This window comes from Uranotaenia lowii, chromosome 2 (genome assembly GCF_029784155.1).
Source record: "Uranotaenia lowii strain MFRU-FL chromosome 2, ASM2978415v1, whole genome shotgun sequence".
Taxonomy (NCBI): Eukaryota; Metazoa; Arthropoda; class Insecta; order Diptera; family Culicidae; genus Uranotaenia; species Uranotaenia lowii.
Window position 1 is genome coordinate 271,417,257 of NC_073692.1, and position 18,071 is coordinate 271,435,327.

Consider the following 18,071-nt stretch of genomic DNA (forward strand, 5'->3'; position numbering starts at 1 on the left):
CTGAATGCCCCGCATGCAATAGCACAATCACCGTCAAGCACATCTTATGCAACTGCATCACCTATTTGCCAGATAGACAACACTTCCAGCTTTCAAATAGTCTCCGAGAAATCCTGTCAAATTGTCCGATTGAAGAGGAAAAGTTATTGGCTTTCCTAAAACGCAGCAAACTGTTCCCACGAATTTAGATAGCCAAACCGAATGGGATGAATAAACCCTAGAGGCTTAAAATCCCAAATAAAACAACAAAACAAACAAACGGAGTCAGGACGAAGAAGTGAAATTTCGTGAGTTACGTCACTCGCGTCGCAGAATAAGCCCCAATGCTTTAAAATTGCTCCTCTAATTTACGTTTATTTTACAAATAATCATACAATGTGTGCGATAAAATAAGCATTCATTGAAATTACGTAAGTTAGACTATAGATAGATAAAACAGTACAGTAAAGTTAAAAATAACACTTTTCATAATTTTACAAGCTATGTTTAGTACTATGGGTAAATTCCACCTAACTGTTTTTTTTTTTAAATTCCGTATAAGGCTTATTGAATTTTTCGTTGTAAATCATGGAAAATAATCAGCTACAAAGCCATATTTTTTAGTTTTTGCCATGCTGTAAGCTGCTGCTTGGTCTTTCATAAAATCTATGAATCAAATTTCGCGTACCTGGTAGCACACGCCTAAGTCATATTGAATTGACTTTTCTCATTATATATTTGCAGCCCAGATGCTTGGCTGTTTCTGATTCAGCATTAATTCAATTTGTATTTATAGTCTTTCTTAAAAGATCGTCAACCAAAAAACTTATGAAAAGATGAAGGTACAGGTTGTTAACGTTGTTATTTATTTTATTTTGAATCTACTCAATTTTTATGATATACTTACGTAGATGTGCACCAAACATCATTTTAAACTTATTTTTATCAGTGAACAGCCAGTAAAGTGATTAACATTGCGCAGATAGAGGGAATTAAATTATCAACTTACAAAAGAATAGCCAAATTTGGTACAACTTTGCGGGTACATTTAACATTTTTTTTGCGAAATATACTCGCAAGGCTGTCCCATTATTATTTTTTTCCTCTGCATCAGCAAATTCCAAAGCAAAAAAAAAACAATGGACGAAATTTTACAACAATTATCTTCATATCTGTGAAGAAAGAATTAGAAGAAAAAAAGTTTCAACCGAGAAATTCACGAAAGTTTATAAAAATGTTTAAAGCCGTTTTTCTCGTTTCGTTGTTTTTACATATGGGACAGACTTGCCAGTAGCAGCAGTCAACAACGTATAGAAAGACATGCTTACGCAAAGCGACGACGATGACAGTTGGATTGATATTTTTAACTCAACACACATCTGAGATATTCCGAGTGGCTCACGTTACCCCACTCTCCCCTACTTAAAGGCGCAATTTTCTAATTTTCAGGTACAATCATTTTTTTATGTCCTTTTTTAGGAAACTATCAGTGATTGGATAAATATTAATATTTTCGTGCTGAGCAATGATCAACATCCATTCAGAAGAAAAATATATTTTTTTGGGCTCGAGGGACCAAGTGAACCCACCCATAACATTTTGGAAAACTTTTTCTTAAGAAATTGAGAGTTAACTATTGCTTTAGAAATAAGGCATGAGGAAGTTCATATTGTACTTTAACGATTGACATATTGGAATAAATATTTTTATTATAATTTTTTCGTGTGGGAAACACATTAAAATGATAAAAAAGATCTAAAAGTCGCATTTTGTTAGATTTTCAAACAAAGTGCAATAACTCAAAAAAATAAAATTTTAAGCTTTTTTTTTTAAGAAAACAGGTTTGTTGTTTTGTTCTATTTGCCAAACTTTTCTAAAACATTTGATCTATGTAAGGCATTCCAGTTTCGAGATATAGCCGAGGAATCGAGTATCTCCAGGGATCAAGTATCCTCATTCTCCCCTGTATATTTTCCACAGTGTATAAAGTCGAAAGGATTAGAAGAGACACTCACTTCCGTAGCGCGTGGTAAATAGCCTGCCAATTCCGGTGCCGTTCCTTCGTATCGTGAAGACACATTTTATCTAGGATGACGTCTATCTGCTGCTTGTTGAAATGATAGTGTGACAGTTCTCGCCACACTCTTTGCTCCGAGATCAGTGCCGCCATCAGCGACCAGGCTCGGGCGGAAGACTCCAGATCCTTGTAATCGGTTATTCTAAGTATAATTTCACGAACACATTCCTCTGGCAGGTCGTTTAGTTTTGGTCGGATATTCGGTCCTGGCTGCGAATCGATGAAACCATGCTATATTAAACCATGTGATCCCAAAATAAAACATATGAACATACCTCTCTTATCTCTATTTGACTAGCAATGTTTTGAATCCGTTGGATTGTTTGGACATGTCCCTCCCATAGACTTTGGCTGCCGAGTGGTTTTCCCCAGCATTTTTGGTTCTCCTGATTTACTAGCGAGCGAAGTTGCTGTACCAGACCCCGCAGTACGTTGATGTTTTGCTGGGAGTCACTAACGTAGGTTGCTACTTCCTCCAACATCTGCAACAGGAGCCTTTGTGCTCCCCCTGGGAGGCTGGATATGCCCTTTCCAGAGACCAGCAACCGGAGCAGGGCACACACGTAGTTGAACCGTCGACCATCACGGACGGAGCTTCGGAAGTCCAATCTACGAACCGCTTCACCGAGGCCATTGAAGCCGGCTATTTCACGGGTGCACTTCAGCGTGATGTGACAGTGAGGAGGGATTTCTACATCACTGAAATAGAGTTAATGGCCCTTGGATTAGATTGTACGGTCTACGGTGTTTATTGAGTTGTTACCAATTTTCGTTATCGTTTTCTGTATCACTGGAACTGCTGCATTCTGATATGCATCTGGAAATTAAACAAAGAAGATAAGTTGAACTTCTGATTCTTTTATGCGTCTTTGGTTTTCTTTTTTCATTATGCTTGAAAAGGGGACGATATCCTTATCCCATTTATTTAAAGCTATCTCTTATTTATTTTAATTAGGGTGTATTTGATGATATAATGAATTATAGATTGATAAATAGTCTAAAGCCTTTCAAAATTGTCTATCATTACGAGATACGACGAGACGGGGAATCCTGACGGACAATCGTGAGGTGATCAAAAGGTGGAAGCAGCACTTCGATGAACACCTGAACGGCGCACATGCAGGAAATCAAGACGATGAGGGAAAGTACATCGCCGGCGTAGCCACTCCTAACGGTGAGTGATCTTAAGGAAGCCATTCGCCAGCTGAATAGCAACAAGTCGGCTGAGAAGGATGGCATCGCAGCTAAACTCATTAAAATGGGCCCGGACAAGTTGGCCGATTGCCTACAGCGGTTGATAGTCCGGATCTGGAACATAGAACAGCAGTGGAACAGCTACAGGAGAAGATGAAGGAGAGGGTAATACGCCCCATCTACAAGAAGGGCGACAAATTGGACTGTGAGAACTACCGAGCGATCCGAAAATATTTTGAAAGCTACTTCGAAGCGAAGTTAGCCAATCTTAACATTGGTTTTGCGCTGGATAATCGTTTTACTGTAAACGAAATACTCTCCCCTCAAGCTTTCCGTATTCGCAACCTAGCCCTTCGCCTCAAACATAAAAAGCTGATCAAGTCGATCTTCGCACGGAACGAGAAAGTGTCTGTTCTCTATCCCGGCAAAAAAGAGTATGTCTAGATATACAGCATCAACGAATTGTCCGAGTTATCCGAATATATTTTTCGATGCTGTGTCAGCGCACAACTCTATCAGTTCCTCTCAACATCTATAACGCACTAATGACCTTACAAAACACCACCATAAATGACTCAATTTAAGCTTCGAATCGGTCACCTTAATGTGCGTGGTCTAGAGCAACACATTGACGGTATCAAACTAGTATTCAACAAGAACCAATATCACCTATTTGCAGTCACCGAAACCAAAATGAAAATGTCAGCTCCAGTCGGCCCTGTTCGTATTCCTGCATACAATCTGATTAAACATTGTCTTCCATGCGGACGTGGTCGTGGCACAAAAACTCCTCCTCCTCTCGTATGCAGAGTAGAGTACTTAGCTATCCTTGCCAAAATCAACGACCTTACTGTTTGTGTTACCGTGCTCTATAACCCGTCAGGTTAGAATCAGTTGTTAGGTCGCAGCTACGAAAAACTGCTGCTTGATCTTATGGAGTACAGTTATGATCGGTTAGTTATATTAGGAGATTTTAACATCAACGTCAGCGCTCAACATTCAGCATTCCAACTCTCAGTGCTCCCTACCGAACCTACTCGGTTCACTGATACAAGTGCTAACACGATAGATCTAATGATCACAAATGCGCCTGAACACATTATAAAATCGAAAACTCATATGGGCAGCTCTATCTCCGATCACGAAATCTGTTGCAGTATTATCGATTTAAGCAGATAGTAAGAAATTTGAACAACTTAAAGAACCATTAACATTCAGTTGTACAAACGGAATAACTGCTGTACCGTCGAAAATTATTCACAATCGAGAACCCCTCAAACTGCTAGCACCTCGACTGTCACTGCCTCAATCGCCAGCGCTTCTACTGTATCTGCCTCACTGTCACAGACTGTCACGACAAGTTCCGCTGGAGAAAAAGAAAGCCATTGGCGCTTAAAGAACCGGCGACGCAAGAAAAGATTCCGTCAGCTCCAAAGCAAGCCGTGGAATAAATTAAATTACACGAGCCAGACAATCCCGATATTCGGTAGAATCACCGTAAGTAAACCCCGCAATAACAAAAAGACGCTATTCATTGAATCATGGGTTCAATTTTGTAGGTGATCCCGGCCACGAGTGAACGTAACAGCGACGGTTAAAAGGGAATTGCACTTCCGGCTCAGCCGGTGAACAGAATCGTGCACCGACTCAAATCTTGCATAAGCACAAGAACTGCCAAAGAAATCACAAAACGACAGGTAAAATTCAGCTGCAATTCCATAAGTCAAGTGGGCTAACCTCACTCACTAAAACATACATCTGCTCCCATCCATGTAGATAATTGTCGCGCTATCCGCAAGGACGAATTGCTCGAGGCTAATCGCAAACAAGCTTATCGCATGAGAGGTAAAACCCGATGCCAGATAATCGTAACAAGACCTAACCGAATGTTTTCCTCACAGGCAAAGAATCCGACATCGTCGACAGTGCAATCACATGCTCGCTGCGACATCCGGCAAGCCAGAACTCTAATTTCGGGAAAAGGTCCTCGCATGAGGTAGGAAACAATCATCGATTCATCAATTCATTTGACTAATAGATATTATTCAGGGCCTTTTAAAAAGGGTTCTGATTTCGCAGGCGACAGCAAAAAGCAACAACACCAACTCGATAATTGCATGAGCCACCATCACTTCAACCCACTAGTGGGCAGTGATTGCTTTGGTTGCCCCAGTGTGTGTGCGGATTGCCTCGGATTGAATCATCATCGTACGTTTGCGAAACGGATCATCAGTGACTGATTGTGCGAAGCCTCTGTGCATGTAATGCATGTTTATGCCGCTAGCTCAAGGATCGGAGATCATCGAAACGAAACATCATCGTATGATTGTGAAACAAATCGTCAGTGGAGGATTTTACGAAGGCCATTGCATGTATTGCATGTGTGTGCCTGTTGCATGAACGTGGGAGCGCCCGAAGAAAAGTCGTCAATGCATGTGTCGGCAGTACAGGAGGACAGCAGTAAAGGATATTGATGCACTAGGAATGTGCCAGTGTTGGTGTGAGAGGAGTGTGTGAATCTTCAGGGAAGAGTGCACCACACGTTATGCATGAAAGCGGAGTACGTGTAAAAATCCAGCGTACGAGTCCGGGGCCCCGTCATCGTCGAGCAGGAGTAGCAGTTTGTTGACAGCGGTACCATTAATGACAGGTCAGATCTTAGCATATAAGCATAAATTTGTATAAACTGAGCATTCATAATGCATATTTGATTGTCGTGTTTCTTGAGTTGTATTTCGCGTATGGCTAAGCATCCAAAGCTTTATTAAACATGGATCTGCTTAAATGGAACTAAATTTTTATCATTTGTCAAATTGATTCTCACACTCACGGTGTGAATGGCTTTAGCGATTTTCCTTCGTCATTAATCGCTCAATGATAACTATCGGGTAAATAGAAAATAGTAACAAATCATCTATCTCATCGCCGACGTTCGCGTTGCTCGACCACCTCCAAGAGTTGTCAAAATGAGGAATTACCGCAACGTCGATATCCTCCAATTGCAAATCGATTTTCAGGCTTGTGACTTGCAACCATTCTTCAACACTGCTGACCCTAACACCAAGGCGCAAGTCTTAACATCAGAAATGCAAAGGCTCCTCGATCTTCATGCTCCCGAACGCGAAACAACTGTGCGAGATCAAAAAACTCCGTGGATCAGTGCTTCAATCAAGCAATCAATCGAAACCAGAAACATGGCGTACTCTTTGTATATCAGAAACCCTAATCGTTCAAGAAACGACAACCAGTGGAAAGAATACGTACGACACCGAGATAGAGTGAAATCCCTTGTCTTTTCTGCGAAAAAGAAATACGCAGACAAGAATTTCGACCATCAGCTTCCTGCGAAGACACTCTGGAGTAATCTTAGACGTGAAGGAATTCATAATAATCCCAAGAGTAGCTCGTCTGTAGATGACTGCAACGTCGATGAGCTGAATGCTTTTTTCGCTGAAGGTCATCTCCAACTTTTATCACCATCTAATCGTTATGTGACTCCTCCAGTATCCTGTCGAACTAATTCTCCCGATTCAAGACCAACCAACCAAATTTCGTCATACGCATGTGAATGAAATAAGTAGAAAGATTTACGAAATACAATCTAATGCCATCGGGAGTAATCAAATTCCTATATCGTTTCTGAAATTACTCTGTCCGTACGTACTGCCTAATCTCTGCAACCTCTTCAATGCCATCATCGATTCTAATACGTTCCCATCGATTTAGAAAAGAGCTCTGGTTACTCCTATTCCAAAGACATCTGCCCACACTGATCCTAAAGATTACCGCCCTATAAGTGTTCTCCCTGCGATCTCAAAAATCTTCGAGAAAGTACTACTGTCTCAGGTGACCGCACATCTTGAGAATGCCAACCCGACTCTGCTTGCTAAGCACCAGTCTGGATACAGGAGAAACTTCAGCACTACTACCGCTCTGGCTAAAGTCACGCATGACATCTACAGCAGTTTCGACAAGGGTCACTGCACAGTCATGGTTCTTGTCGATTTTTCGCTTGCTTTCAACTGTGTTCGACATCATCTACTGGAGAAGAAGCTACGAAACGAATTCAAGGATCATGTCTCAGTGCATTGCTGTTCTCGCTGTATATCAACAGTCTGCCGAGGCATCTGAAATGTGAATATCATCTCTACGCTGATGACCTACAAATCTACCTCTCTGGGCCCGCAGAACTCGTCGATCACATAATAGCGCAATTTAACCTGGACCTCGAAGCTATTGTCCAGTGGTCTGATCAAAATTTTCTTGTACCGAACCCTAAGAAAACACAAGCCATCATTTTCTGCAGGTCAGGCACCGTTACGCCGAACAGTGCAATTACATTCAGAAACGAAGACATCCCCTTATCATCAACTGTGAAAAATCTAGGCCTTATGATGGATTGCAACCTAAATTGGACACGACATGTAAACGATGTTGTTTCAAAAGTGTTTGGTACTCTCAGAACGTGCCGGCGTTTCTCCTCAGTACTTTCTCAACCCACTCGATTGAAGCTGGTACAAGCTGTCGTAGTTCCCATCTTGACATATTGCGACATCGTTTACTATCCTGGCATGTCTATTGGACTCAGAGACTGTATATTTAGAGCATTCAAATCTGCTATTCGTTTTGTTTTTCACCTGAACCGTCTCGAAACTACACTACCTGTGCGCAAGGCAATTCTCGGACATGTTCTTCGGATAGCATCTTTCATGCGTCAGGCCTACCACCAAACGCTCTACCAGAGTACATTCAACAACATCTGCAACGAGGACGACACGAACGGACTCGCTGCTTCATCGTACCACAACATGCAACATCTGGCGGGCAGAGTCTGCTGGTGTACGGTACTTCGTGCTGGAATAGTACTCCACTGGACGTGAAAAGCAAAACATCTTTAGCTAGCTTCAAAAACGCCTACAAACTAACATTAGGATAACTAAATCATATTTCTAGTTAAATTTCACTATACCTTGTTTGAAATGTTCAATCTTTGTTCAGTTTATTTTTTTATCAGTTGTTCTGAAATGCAATACTTTGTTTCGAATGTACTTAAAATTTCCTTGACCTTATAAAAAGGCCTGTGCTAAAAAGTTTTCGTGTGTAAAAATAAATCAACAATTACAATTACAATTACTGTCCTCAATGCCGCCTACAAAGTGTTGTCCCGAATCCTACTCCACCGCCTAACGCCACAAGCAAACAGTTTCGTGGGAAGTCATCAGGCCGGCTTCATGGAGGGACATCTTCACATTACGGTAAATCCTCCAAAAATGCCGTGAACACCAAGTACCTACGCACCATCTATTCATCGACTTCACAGCCGCATACGACACGATCGACCGTGACGAGCTTTGAAATCATGGACGAGACCGGCCATTTTCGGGAAGCTGAATGGAATGATGGAACGCAGTTTTGTGTGCGGGTGAATTGTCGAGTTCATTTGAATCACGCAGGGGGTTCGACAAGGCAATGATCTATACTGCATGACGTTCAACGTACGATTTTCAACAGATCCAACTTATCTGCTTTTCCGATGACATTGATGTAATCAGCAGATCATCTGGTGGAGGAGATCTGCCGTAAACTGAAACGCGAAGCAGAAAGGGTTGGGTTAATGATTAAAACGTTCAAGACGAAGTATTAGCTGGCCAGCGGATCCGAGACCGACCGAACCCGCTTGTCCAGTAATAACAAGGTCACAATCGAAGGCGATGAGCTGGAGATAGTCGAAGACTTTGTCTATCTCGGCTCAACGGTAACCGCAGACAATGACACTAGCCGTGAGATCCGGCGGCGGATGATCAGCGAAAGTCGTGCCTACTATGGACTACACAAGCAACTGCGGTCGAAAAGACTTAGCCCTCCAGGAAGTGTAACCTGCACATGACGCTCATTAGACCGGTTATTCTCTACGGGCACGAGACATGGGTATTGCTCGAGGAGGACCAGCGTACACTCGGAGTATACGGGCGACGAGTGTTCAGAACCATCTTTGGTGGAGTGCAGGAGAATAAAGTATGGAGGTGAAGGATGAACCACGAGCTCGCGCGACTCTACGGCGAACCCAATATCCAGAAGGTGGCGAAGACTGGTCGGATACGCAGGACAGGGCATGTTGCGAGAATGCCGGACGACTGTCCTGCAAAACAGGTTTTCCCTACGAATCCTGTCAGAACGAGACGAGGCGCAACGAGCGAGGTGGCGCGTAATCTGCGAAAGTGGGATGTCCGAGATATTGGAGAACGGTCGCCATGGACTGAGTGAATTTTAGGAATTATGTTCATCAAGTTATGTCGTGAGACGGAATACTATGAAAAAAGAAAAAAAAATAAAATAATTTTAAAAGTGATATTTTTCTTATGATTAAAACATACTTGAGAAGTTCTTGAATGAAAGTGCTATACTTTTGCAAAGCTTATATTCAAAGTGAATGTATAAGTGAAAATTTACGAAAATTCTGTTTTGAACAGCTTTAAAGCGGGTGAAAAACTAGCTCAAAGAATTTCAATTTTGTCCTGTGTTTTTTGCCAAACAAAAAATTTTAGAATTCAGCTGTTTATTGCATTGGAAGACCCTGTAAAATTATTTAGATATTTGAAAGAATCAATCAAGTGTAGGATTTATCTGTGCAAACCTCACCCGGAAGCGATTACAGACACATATGGATCTGGAACACTTATTAAACCATAAAATTTATGAATCTAAGGTCCAAAAATAAACATCTGTAAAAAAATACGAAAATATTTGTAAAAATGTGTGAACACTACGTTAAACTTCATTAAAATTGTAACATTTTCGAAAATGCACTCCTGATTGTCTGCTTCACATGTTCTACATGGAGCTTCTAACAACAAAATCATCAGACAAAAATAATTCAAAAATATAAAGATAAAACAAATAAGATGGGACAATTTTTCATTTCTTTTATGCTTGATAAATTATCAGTGATAACAGTATGTTCCTAAAAGCTTCGTAAATGCTGTAAATTCTGCTATAGATGCTGTTGTGATAGCGCTGCTTTTTGCTAAATAAGTTCCATATCGTTTTATTCCATTTTTCAACCATATCGCCTCATTCCCATTTGATTACTTTCAAATCCCTGACAACAAACCGTATCATCAATTAACTATTCAATTTTCGATTCATGAACTGTAACTGCAATGGTCGATAAGAATCTACCAAAAGCAAGCACGTGATATCTGTAGAAAAGTTCCACCTGAACGCCTGCAAAGGGGTGAATAAACCCTGTTCTACCACTTTTCTATTTTGCCTCGTGGTCATTGCTGCGATATTTTGGTGCCTCCTCCAGTACAATGGAAAATATTTTAGGAGTTTTATCGTGTTCCTTTTATGCTGTTAAATTTGCGACCTCGACCGATTTTTCATGTCAGTATTGTGTAGACAATAAATTACTAGCCGTAAAATCGTCTCAATCTGTAGCCATAGTTATCTTAAGTTAATTTTCGATTCGGAACATTTTTTGATAAGTTTTATGTTATGTTGATTTCTTTTGTATTTTTTGAATAACTTAAATTGAATCTTCTTTTTTTTTGTTAGCAGAGAATCTTACATATCTTATACACACTTACATACACATGTAGCTATTTGCCGAAAAGTAAGTTTTGCGTGGTGCAATGAAATTTTAACCAGTCTCGTGTGAGATTTAAATGCCGACATTTCCATTCCGCGTTCCTGTGGAAAACCACTACGCGTTAATGAATGTTGCTTCATTTTTGTTATTTCTTTCTGTAAAATGCTAAACGCCAACCTAACAATCCGACAAAACCCAAAACCGCAGCACACTGTCGGATACAAAATGAAAACAGCAAAACTGAACTTGATGTTAGGCAACTTGTGCTAGGCCAGGCGAAATGCCTTCTTCTTCCATCGATGGTTGCAGCCTTCGAGTTTCGGCCCAGTCGCGTTTTTTTTTGTATCTGGCCTTTGGAATGATTTCATTCGCCATGGTTCACAGATGATTGCGCCGCTATGCTAGCTAGGCTGCTTGAGAGAGTAGAGTAGAGACAACACAACACGTTCGTTGCTTTGCGAATTTGAACGATTAATTGCCTACCTTCTATTGCTATGCTTCGAGAAAGAACAATTGTTTCCGCGGAACGTCCGTACTGTGTGATGTCACAACACACAAACACACGTTGCGGAAATCGATATTAGGAAAGAAGCCACGCGGTGACCCTAACCCAGATCCTTGACCCATATTTTTCGCACCGGGATGGATCTGCTCGGTCAGACTTTTTGTTTTTACTTTTAACTTTATCCACAGTAGGGAGAAGAGAAATCGAATGGTACACAACATTTTTTTTGTAGAGGTAACGTAAAGTGAGGTAAATTGGATCACTTTTCACATTCATTTTTAAATGTTTTGAAAAGGGTTGCGTTTTCGGAAAATCTAAAAGTTTTAAAACTCTTACTTTCTGAGGAAAATTGTATAAAGCATGGTAATAAGTTGAACAACATTTAGACGAGAATAGTGTTTATAATTAAATGTTTATCACAGAACCAAATTTCATGTGTCGAGGTAACATTGATCAGCATGGTTTGAACGTTACCCCGGTAACTGCTGGAGTGAGACAAGGATGTGTTTTATCAAGCTACTTTTTCTCATGGTAGTGAATTTTGACTGGATTGATTGATTGCAGATCAAACCGAGGATTGCCTTGGAATCGTTTGACAACAAGGCAGCTAAACGACCTGGCAGACGATATTTTTTTACTCGCCAGAAGACAACCGGATATGCAGAGCATTCTCGACGACCTCGCCGAAAGCTCCAATGCTGCAGGTCTTGAAATCAATGTCGCAAAGACCAAGTCGCTGGAAATCAAGACAGAAAATCTTACAATTTCGTGGTAGCTGGGCAACAAGTTGAGAAAGTTCATCCAGTATCTTGGAACCCGGTAATGCCTGATGGTGGTACCAAGAAAGACATCGAAACCCGGATCAGAAAGGCTCGATATGCGTTCGCGACTTTCCCGAAAATTTGGCGGTCACGTCAGATATCTCTACGAACGAAAATCTGAATCTTCAACTCAAACGTCAACTTTGTAAATTGTTGTACGTGTGTGAAACTTGGTGCACATATGTGGTGACGACGCAAAACTGCAACTATTTGTGAATCGCTGCCTGCGGAACATCATCTGCGCTTGGTGGCCTGGCAACTGGATTTCAAACGAGGAACTACAACGCCGGTGCCATCAAAAGGCGCTAGAAATCGAGATTCGGAAACGTGGATGGAAATCCATCTTCAATCCATCACACGCTGCGAAGAGATGAGAACGAGATTTGCGAAGAGGCGCTGGAATGGAATCCAGAAGGACATCGAAGGAGAGGAAGACTCAGAAACAGGCTTCCAAAAAGTACAGTTTTGCTATGACAGCTTTTTTCTTGCCAAACCAACTGTCTCGGTTTTCCTTACCACTCGGTTCGCTGTTGTACCGTCGGTAACGAATCGAAACGCCTCGGCTGCATCGCACACGTGCGAGAACCCAGGCTGTATCTGAACAATCGGCTCAAAGCATGCGTTGCCGAAAATGTTGTGCTTTAAGCTGTAGCGAACCCAACCCAATGAGGTGAACTTTTACTAAGGTGGCGCAAAGGAACGCACACTATTGCACGTCGGGGAGAAAAAAGAAAAATAAACATAAACAAGCCCTGCGTCGCGACGCGTCGTTGTCAGCGAGCTTCATTTATCCTAGGCAAAATGCGTCGCGAAAATGGTCGGTAGTGACGTCACTTCTGTCATGGTAACTATGTTTACGAAGAAAAAACTTTACTTCTACTTTTGCAATGTGTCTTTCTCATCACCTCTCTTTCCACCACATTGAACCCAACCGACAGTTCGGTTTTCATCCCTTCGTGCCTCCTGTTTCGAAAATAATTTCATCCTAACTGTCGACTGCAGGCGTGACAGTTTTGGGCAGGACTGTCACGGGTGACTGTCGTGCCCATACCGTACCCATGCCCGATCGTATGCGCTGCTGCTCGGTTTCGAATATATCGAACGAGCCATCTATTCGCACCGAGCAGCAGCATACGATCGGCGCGTAACGCGATGTGTGGTGCCGGTGCAGGTTAGGCGAAAAGGGAAGGGGAGGGTGATTGGGGTGATCACCACCCGCAGTAGCTTCAAGCAAAAGGAAAATTCATACGTTCGTTCGAAATTAACTCGGCTCGAGCGAATCTCGGCTACAGTCGGACGGAGTAAGTAGTATTGTCATGCGAAATTCAACGCATTGAAAACTGTCACGAAGATATTTCCAAAACTGTTACGAAGCTTAAAAAAATTTCAAACCCACGAACAAACTCTCGCATGAGGTAAAACAAGGCATCGATGTACATCGCACGACTGCACCTTTTAAAACTGTCGGGGTATTACTTCGGGAAGCTTTCATCGAGGTGCATGTGCGACGTTCGCAAGAATACTGTCGTTCGCAAGTACTTTTCGGAAGCCTGCTCAGAAACTCGTGGTGTCCAAGCCTAGCCGCCGATATTTTCAGTTTTTCAAATTCTTTTTGAATTTCAAAGAGTTTGTTTGTCAGTTGACTTGCTGCTTACTTTTAGGGTATAACATTAAAAAAATACACTTTATGGTTTATTTGATAAAAATTATTATAACGAATAACTATTGGTTTTAATGGCCTTTATGGGCCTTGATAATTTTCTGACAACGCTTTGCATGCATTTTTGTAAGGTTTTGATGAGATTTTAGGGGTGGGGGTTCCAGGCAGACCCCAAAATAGCTGCTTTACCCTAAACATAGTTTTTGTTGAGTTGCAGCTGGAGTCTCGAATCACAATTCAAAGAAGATTTAAACTAACTTGTTTTCCGCTTGTGGGGCGAACCACGCTTGCCCTACTAATGTGTGGTGGTAGATGCAACTCTATCTGTATCTACCACTTCATAATAGTTGACCCGTGCTGAACAAAAATGTTATATGTGATGATAATGCTTCTAGATAAATTCTACCGCTCATTTTCACCATCTTTCATTTCTTCTAACTTTCTATCCATCTATAATTTCATAATCTTGAGATGTCCCTACTAAAAAGGACATCACTTTTCACTGATAAGGCGAATAAATTAAGTAACAAACACACATTACTGTGATTATTCTCTTCATATATTATTTTGTTTTCTTTATTCCTCGAGAATCAAATATCCTGGAGTTAACGTTGTACACTAAAATGTAGGTCTCCGAATGTCCTCTATCCCCCACACTCCATTTGTTAACATTTGACGCATTCGCTCTATTCAAAATTCACTACCGATTTTAAGTTTTGAAGTCATTGAACTTTGTTTGAAAAATTTAAAAAATGTGACTTTAAGATCTTTTTTATAACGTTTAATATTTTTTCCGCATGGAAAAATTGAATTAAATCAACTTCTTGAAGCCATACTTTTAAAGCAAAAGTAAACTTTCAATTTTTTTAAGAACGTGAAATGCGTACTAGGAAGCCGGGATCTGGAGGAAATCGAAATCGAAGAGCCGCAGTGGGGAACAGAAGAGTGGCTAGCACTTTCAAGCGAAACTCCAATCTTTACGTTCGAGATGTCACCAATAAGTTGGGAATATCGTCTACAACCGTGCATGAAGCCAAAAAACGATCCAAACTATCGACTCATAAGAAGGTAGTGACTGCTAATCGCAATGAAAAGCAAAACCTTACGGCAAAAACAAGATCTCGGTCAAGTTTGATTGCGTGGTAATGGACGACGAAATCCACGCTAAGGCAGACTCTAGATAGCTTTCGGGATAAAGATTTTATACAGCAACTGGATGGGGGAAGGTGGCAGACATTTTCAGGCATATTAAACTATCGAAGTTTGCCAAAAAATATCTCGTTTGGCAAGCTAACTGTACCTGAGGCTTGTAAAGCAACATTTTAGTTGTAGCCAGGACCGCCAACCAGGAAATTTACGTAAAAGAGTGTCTTCAAAAGCATTTGCTGTTTTTCCATGTCTTATCTGTGCTGCTCTATGGAGTGGTATGCCGCTAACAACATTCAGGATGTGCCCTCCCAACACACCAGAACTTTTCCCAATCGAAAAATATTTTACGATTGTTAAGCAAAACCGTAAGGAGACCCAAAAAAACTGTAAGCAGCGATAAGCAGTTAAAAGCAAACTGGCGTTCTGCGCCGAAGAAAGTGGATTAGGTGACAGTACAAAATCTGATGGCAGGCGTCATACGAAAGTCTCGCCAATTTGGAATAGGTCGACCGGAATCTCAACTGAATATTTTTACCGTCTTTTATACGTATTCTACTTCAAAAAGAAAAATACTTTGATTTTTTTCAATAAACAAAAAATCGATCTACACGCAATTTAGTTTTACCACTTTTTGATCCGAACACCCTTAACATCGTTAAGCTGAGAGTTTTTCCTACAAGATGGTTTGCTTGGGATATGAAGTAGGCGACGGCTTGTTGGTATCGCACGTGTTTGTTTTTTCGTTTCGTCACGGTGAACTTTCAATTTTTGAAGTTTAAGTAGTTTGTTATTGTAAAATTATGATATTTTCTGCAATAAGTGGATAAATCATAGTGAACAATAATTGCATGTTTAATTGATTGTGCCCGACCCGATTCTCTGTTGATTTTATCGGCCTCTGACATCGTTGAATGATTCGCTACAAGAGGTAAAACACATGCTGCTTCAACAATTGGTGAGTTCGTTCCATTATCCTTCTCATTCATTTGTTGTGAACTGATGTTGCAATCAAGGAGTTTCTACCTGAGAATTTTCAGGAGCCTACAAAATTTGAAAATTTTGAAATACCGCTTATTAATTTATTAAGAGATTATTAAGAGCAGTTTGTTTTTCAATTGAGGAAGTACAATGTTGGAAACACTTTCGGGTTTCGTGTTTAAAGTTATATGATAGAATTACCATTATGATTTGATAACAAATGGCTGGTGAAAAGTGAGATATGTATAAGAATAACGTCAGAAATCGTCGTAAAATAAGGGAATTTTTCCAATTATGTTGTGCCTTGGAACCCGACAGTTTGTGTATATGTTCGTTTTATAAATAATATTCCTGCTATAAAATTTTCGATATTTACCAATGTTTTCACTGCTAGAGTTCAATTGGCGGTAAGTTATTGAATGATATAAATTTCTTTGTTATGATTCATCTCTATGACGACACATTGGAATTGATTAGATACTGAGTCAGTCATGGATGGATTGTACTTTCACAATTATTCTGCAAAATCTTTTGGAAGAGTTGATTCTCAAAGATTTTGTGGTGGTACTAATTTTTTCTCTGTTCTTCCAATATTTATTTTCATGAGCGAGTAAAGGCGCTTTATCCAAGATACATGTTATTAGATTAAACTTTCAGTAAAGTAATTTTAAAATTGCAAATTATCAATTCAATCAACCTATACTGCAATGCTTGGGATTTCTGTATGTATGTTATGAAATTATTTTATCGGCTATATCGGTGAAATTTTATATTCTTTGAGAAAGAATATTCTAATCTTCTATCCGTCTATATTCTTTCAATTCTTAAATATTCTTTCTCAAAGAATATAAAATTTCACCGATATAGCCGATAAAATAATTTCATAAAATAAATTTACGGTGATTACCTCTTCATTTCAAAAATCAATGTATGTATGTTGTATGTTGGTTATCACCATGGGTGCATGCATTCACCGCAGTTTCTGCCTAAGTATGAGTTCACATGCATTCTTTAGATTATTAAGTTCGACAGTACCCGGACCCCATGGCTTCGTATGAACTGTTATGTTGTGAATGTATTGTGTTGATGTAGGTTTATTTTGGAAAAACGAGTCAATCAGGTGGGCTATGTAGGAAATGAGATACAAATTATTATAGTATTCTAAAAGTCGAGTGAAATTTTGAAACTTATGTAAAGATAGTTTAGAGTAACACATAGGTCTTTAAAATTATAAAAGCGTGTAGAATTAGATAAGCGTGTAGAAATTAATAAAAAAAAAAGAGAAAGAAAGAGAAAGCAAGGGGAGAGAAAAGGAAATCGGCAAAAGATAGGAATTCGGAAAAATAACGGATTAGAAGTAAGTCGTGTTTGATTCTACTGGTGTACTTTTAAAAGTGATTTCAGAAGTTGGATTAAAAGTGATTTTAATAGAGCAAAGATGGAGAAAACAAAGCGTGGCTACTACAGGCTAGTTTACAGTTATTCCGGCATCCGTGTATATACCTGGCCAGCTGGCAACTGATTGAACATTCTTATTATGAGGAAACACATCTTACCTGTCGGCAACTTATGGGATTCGAACTCAAAAGTTTTCTTGCCGATACCGGGAATCGAACCCAGTACGCCTGGCATACCAAAACCAGACCAGACTTCACATGGGTCACCATCAAGGAGCAAAGTAAATTTTAGCAAATGTCCTTCCAACTTTAATATTTCAAACATTTTATAATAATGGGAACGTAACTGTTGTTCCGCCATGTGTTCAAGTTGTCTATGCTTCCAATCCTAGACAGTGGGCCCGGCCGAGTTAAGATGAGTAGTAAATGTACTTTTACTAATCACCGGGATGCTGACAAGTCCTGGCTGTGTTTGTATCATAAACATAAGCAAGATCGTTTTCGGGTGATGTACCCTTAGGTACAGACCTGTGGGATTGACGGGCAAGTATTCATGACCCTAAAGCCTTAAAAGTGAAAATACTGCTTTTTACAGATGACAGCAATGGTCGATTTTGCAGAATTCGTCCAGCTCCAAGCCTGCTGAAGTTGTGAATCCATTTCAACTTAAGGTACCCACGGCCTTAAGGAAAGAACCCACCATACAGTCCACTCAGGTTC

The 18,071-nt window shown here is 40.3% G+C and overlaps 1 protein-coding gene across 7 annotated transcripts in view; it reads right to left on the reverse strand.

The window, feature by feature from the left end:
* Positions 1-18,071, reverse strand: part of LOC129746113 (F-box only protein 25) — a 40,161-nt gene that overhangs the window by 10,125 nt on the left and 11,965 nt on the right. For all 7 annotated transcript variants that reach the window (XM_055739576.1, XM_055739581.1, XM_055739579.1 and 4 more), the window contains 3 exons: positions 2,820-2,873; positions 2,332-2,755; positions 1,995-2,266 (listed from right to left, as the gene is read on the reverse strand). In XM_055739576.1, the coding sequence (XP_055595551.1) occupies positions 1,995-2,266; positions 2,332-2,755; positions 2,820-2,873 (750 nt within the window). The remainder of the gene's footprint in view (positions 1-1,994; positions 2,267-2,331; positions 2,756-2,819; positions 2,874-18,071) is intronic.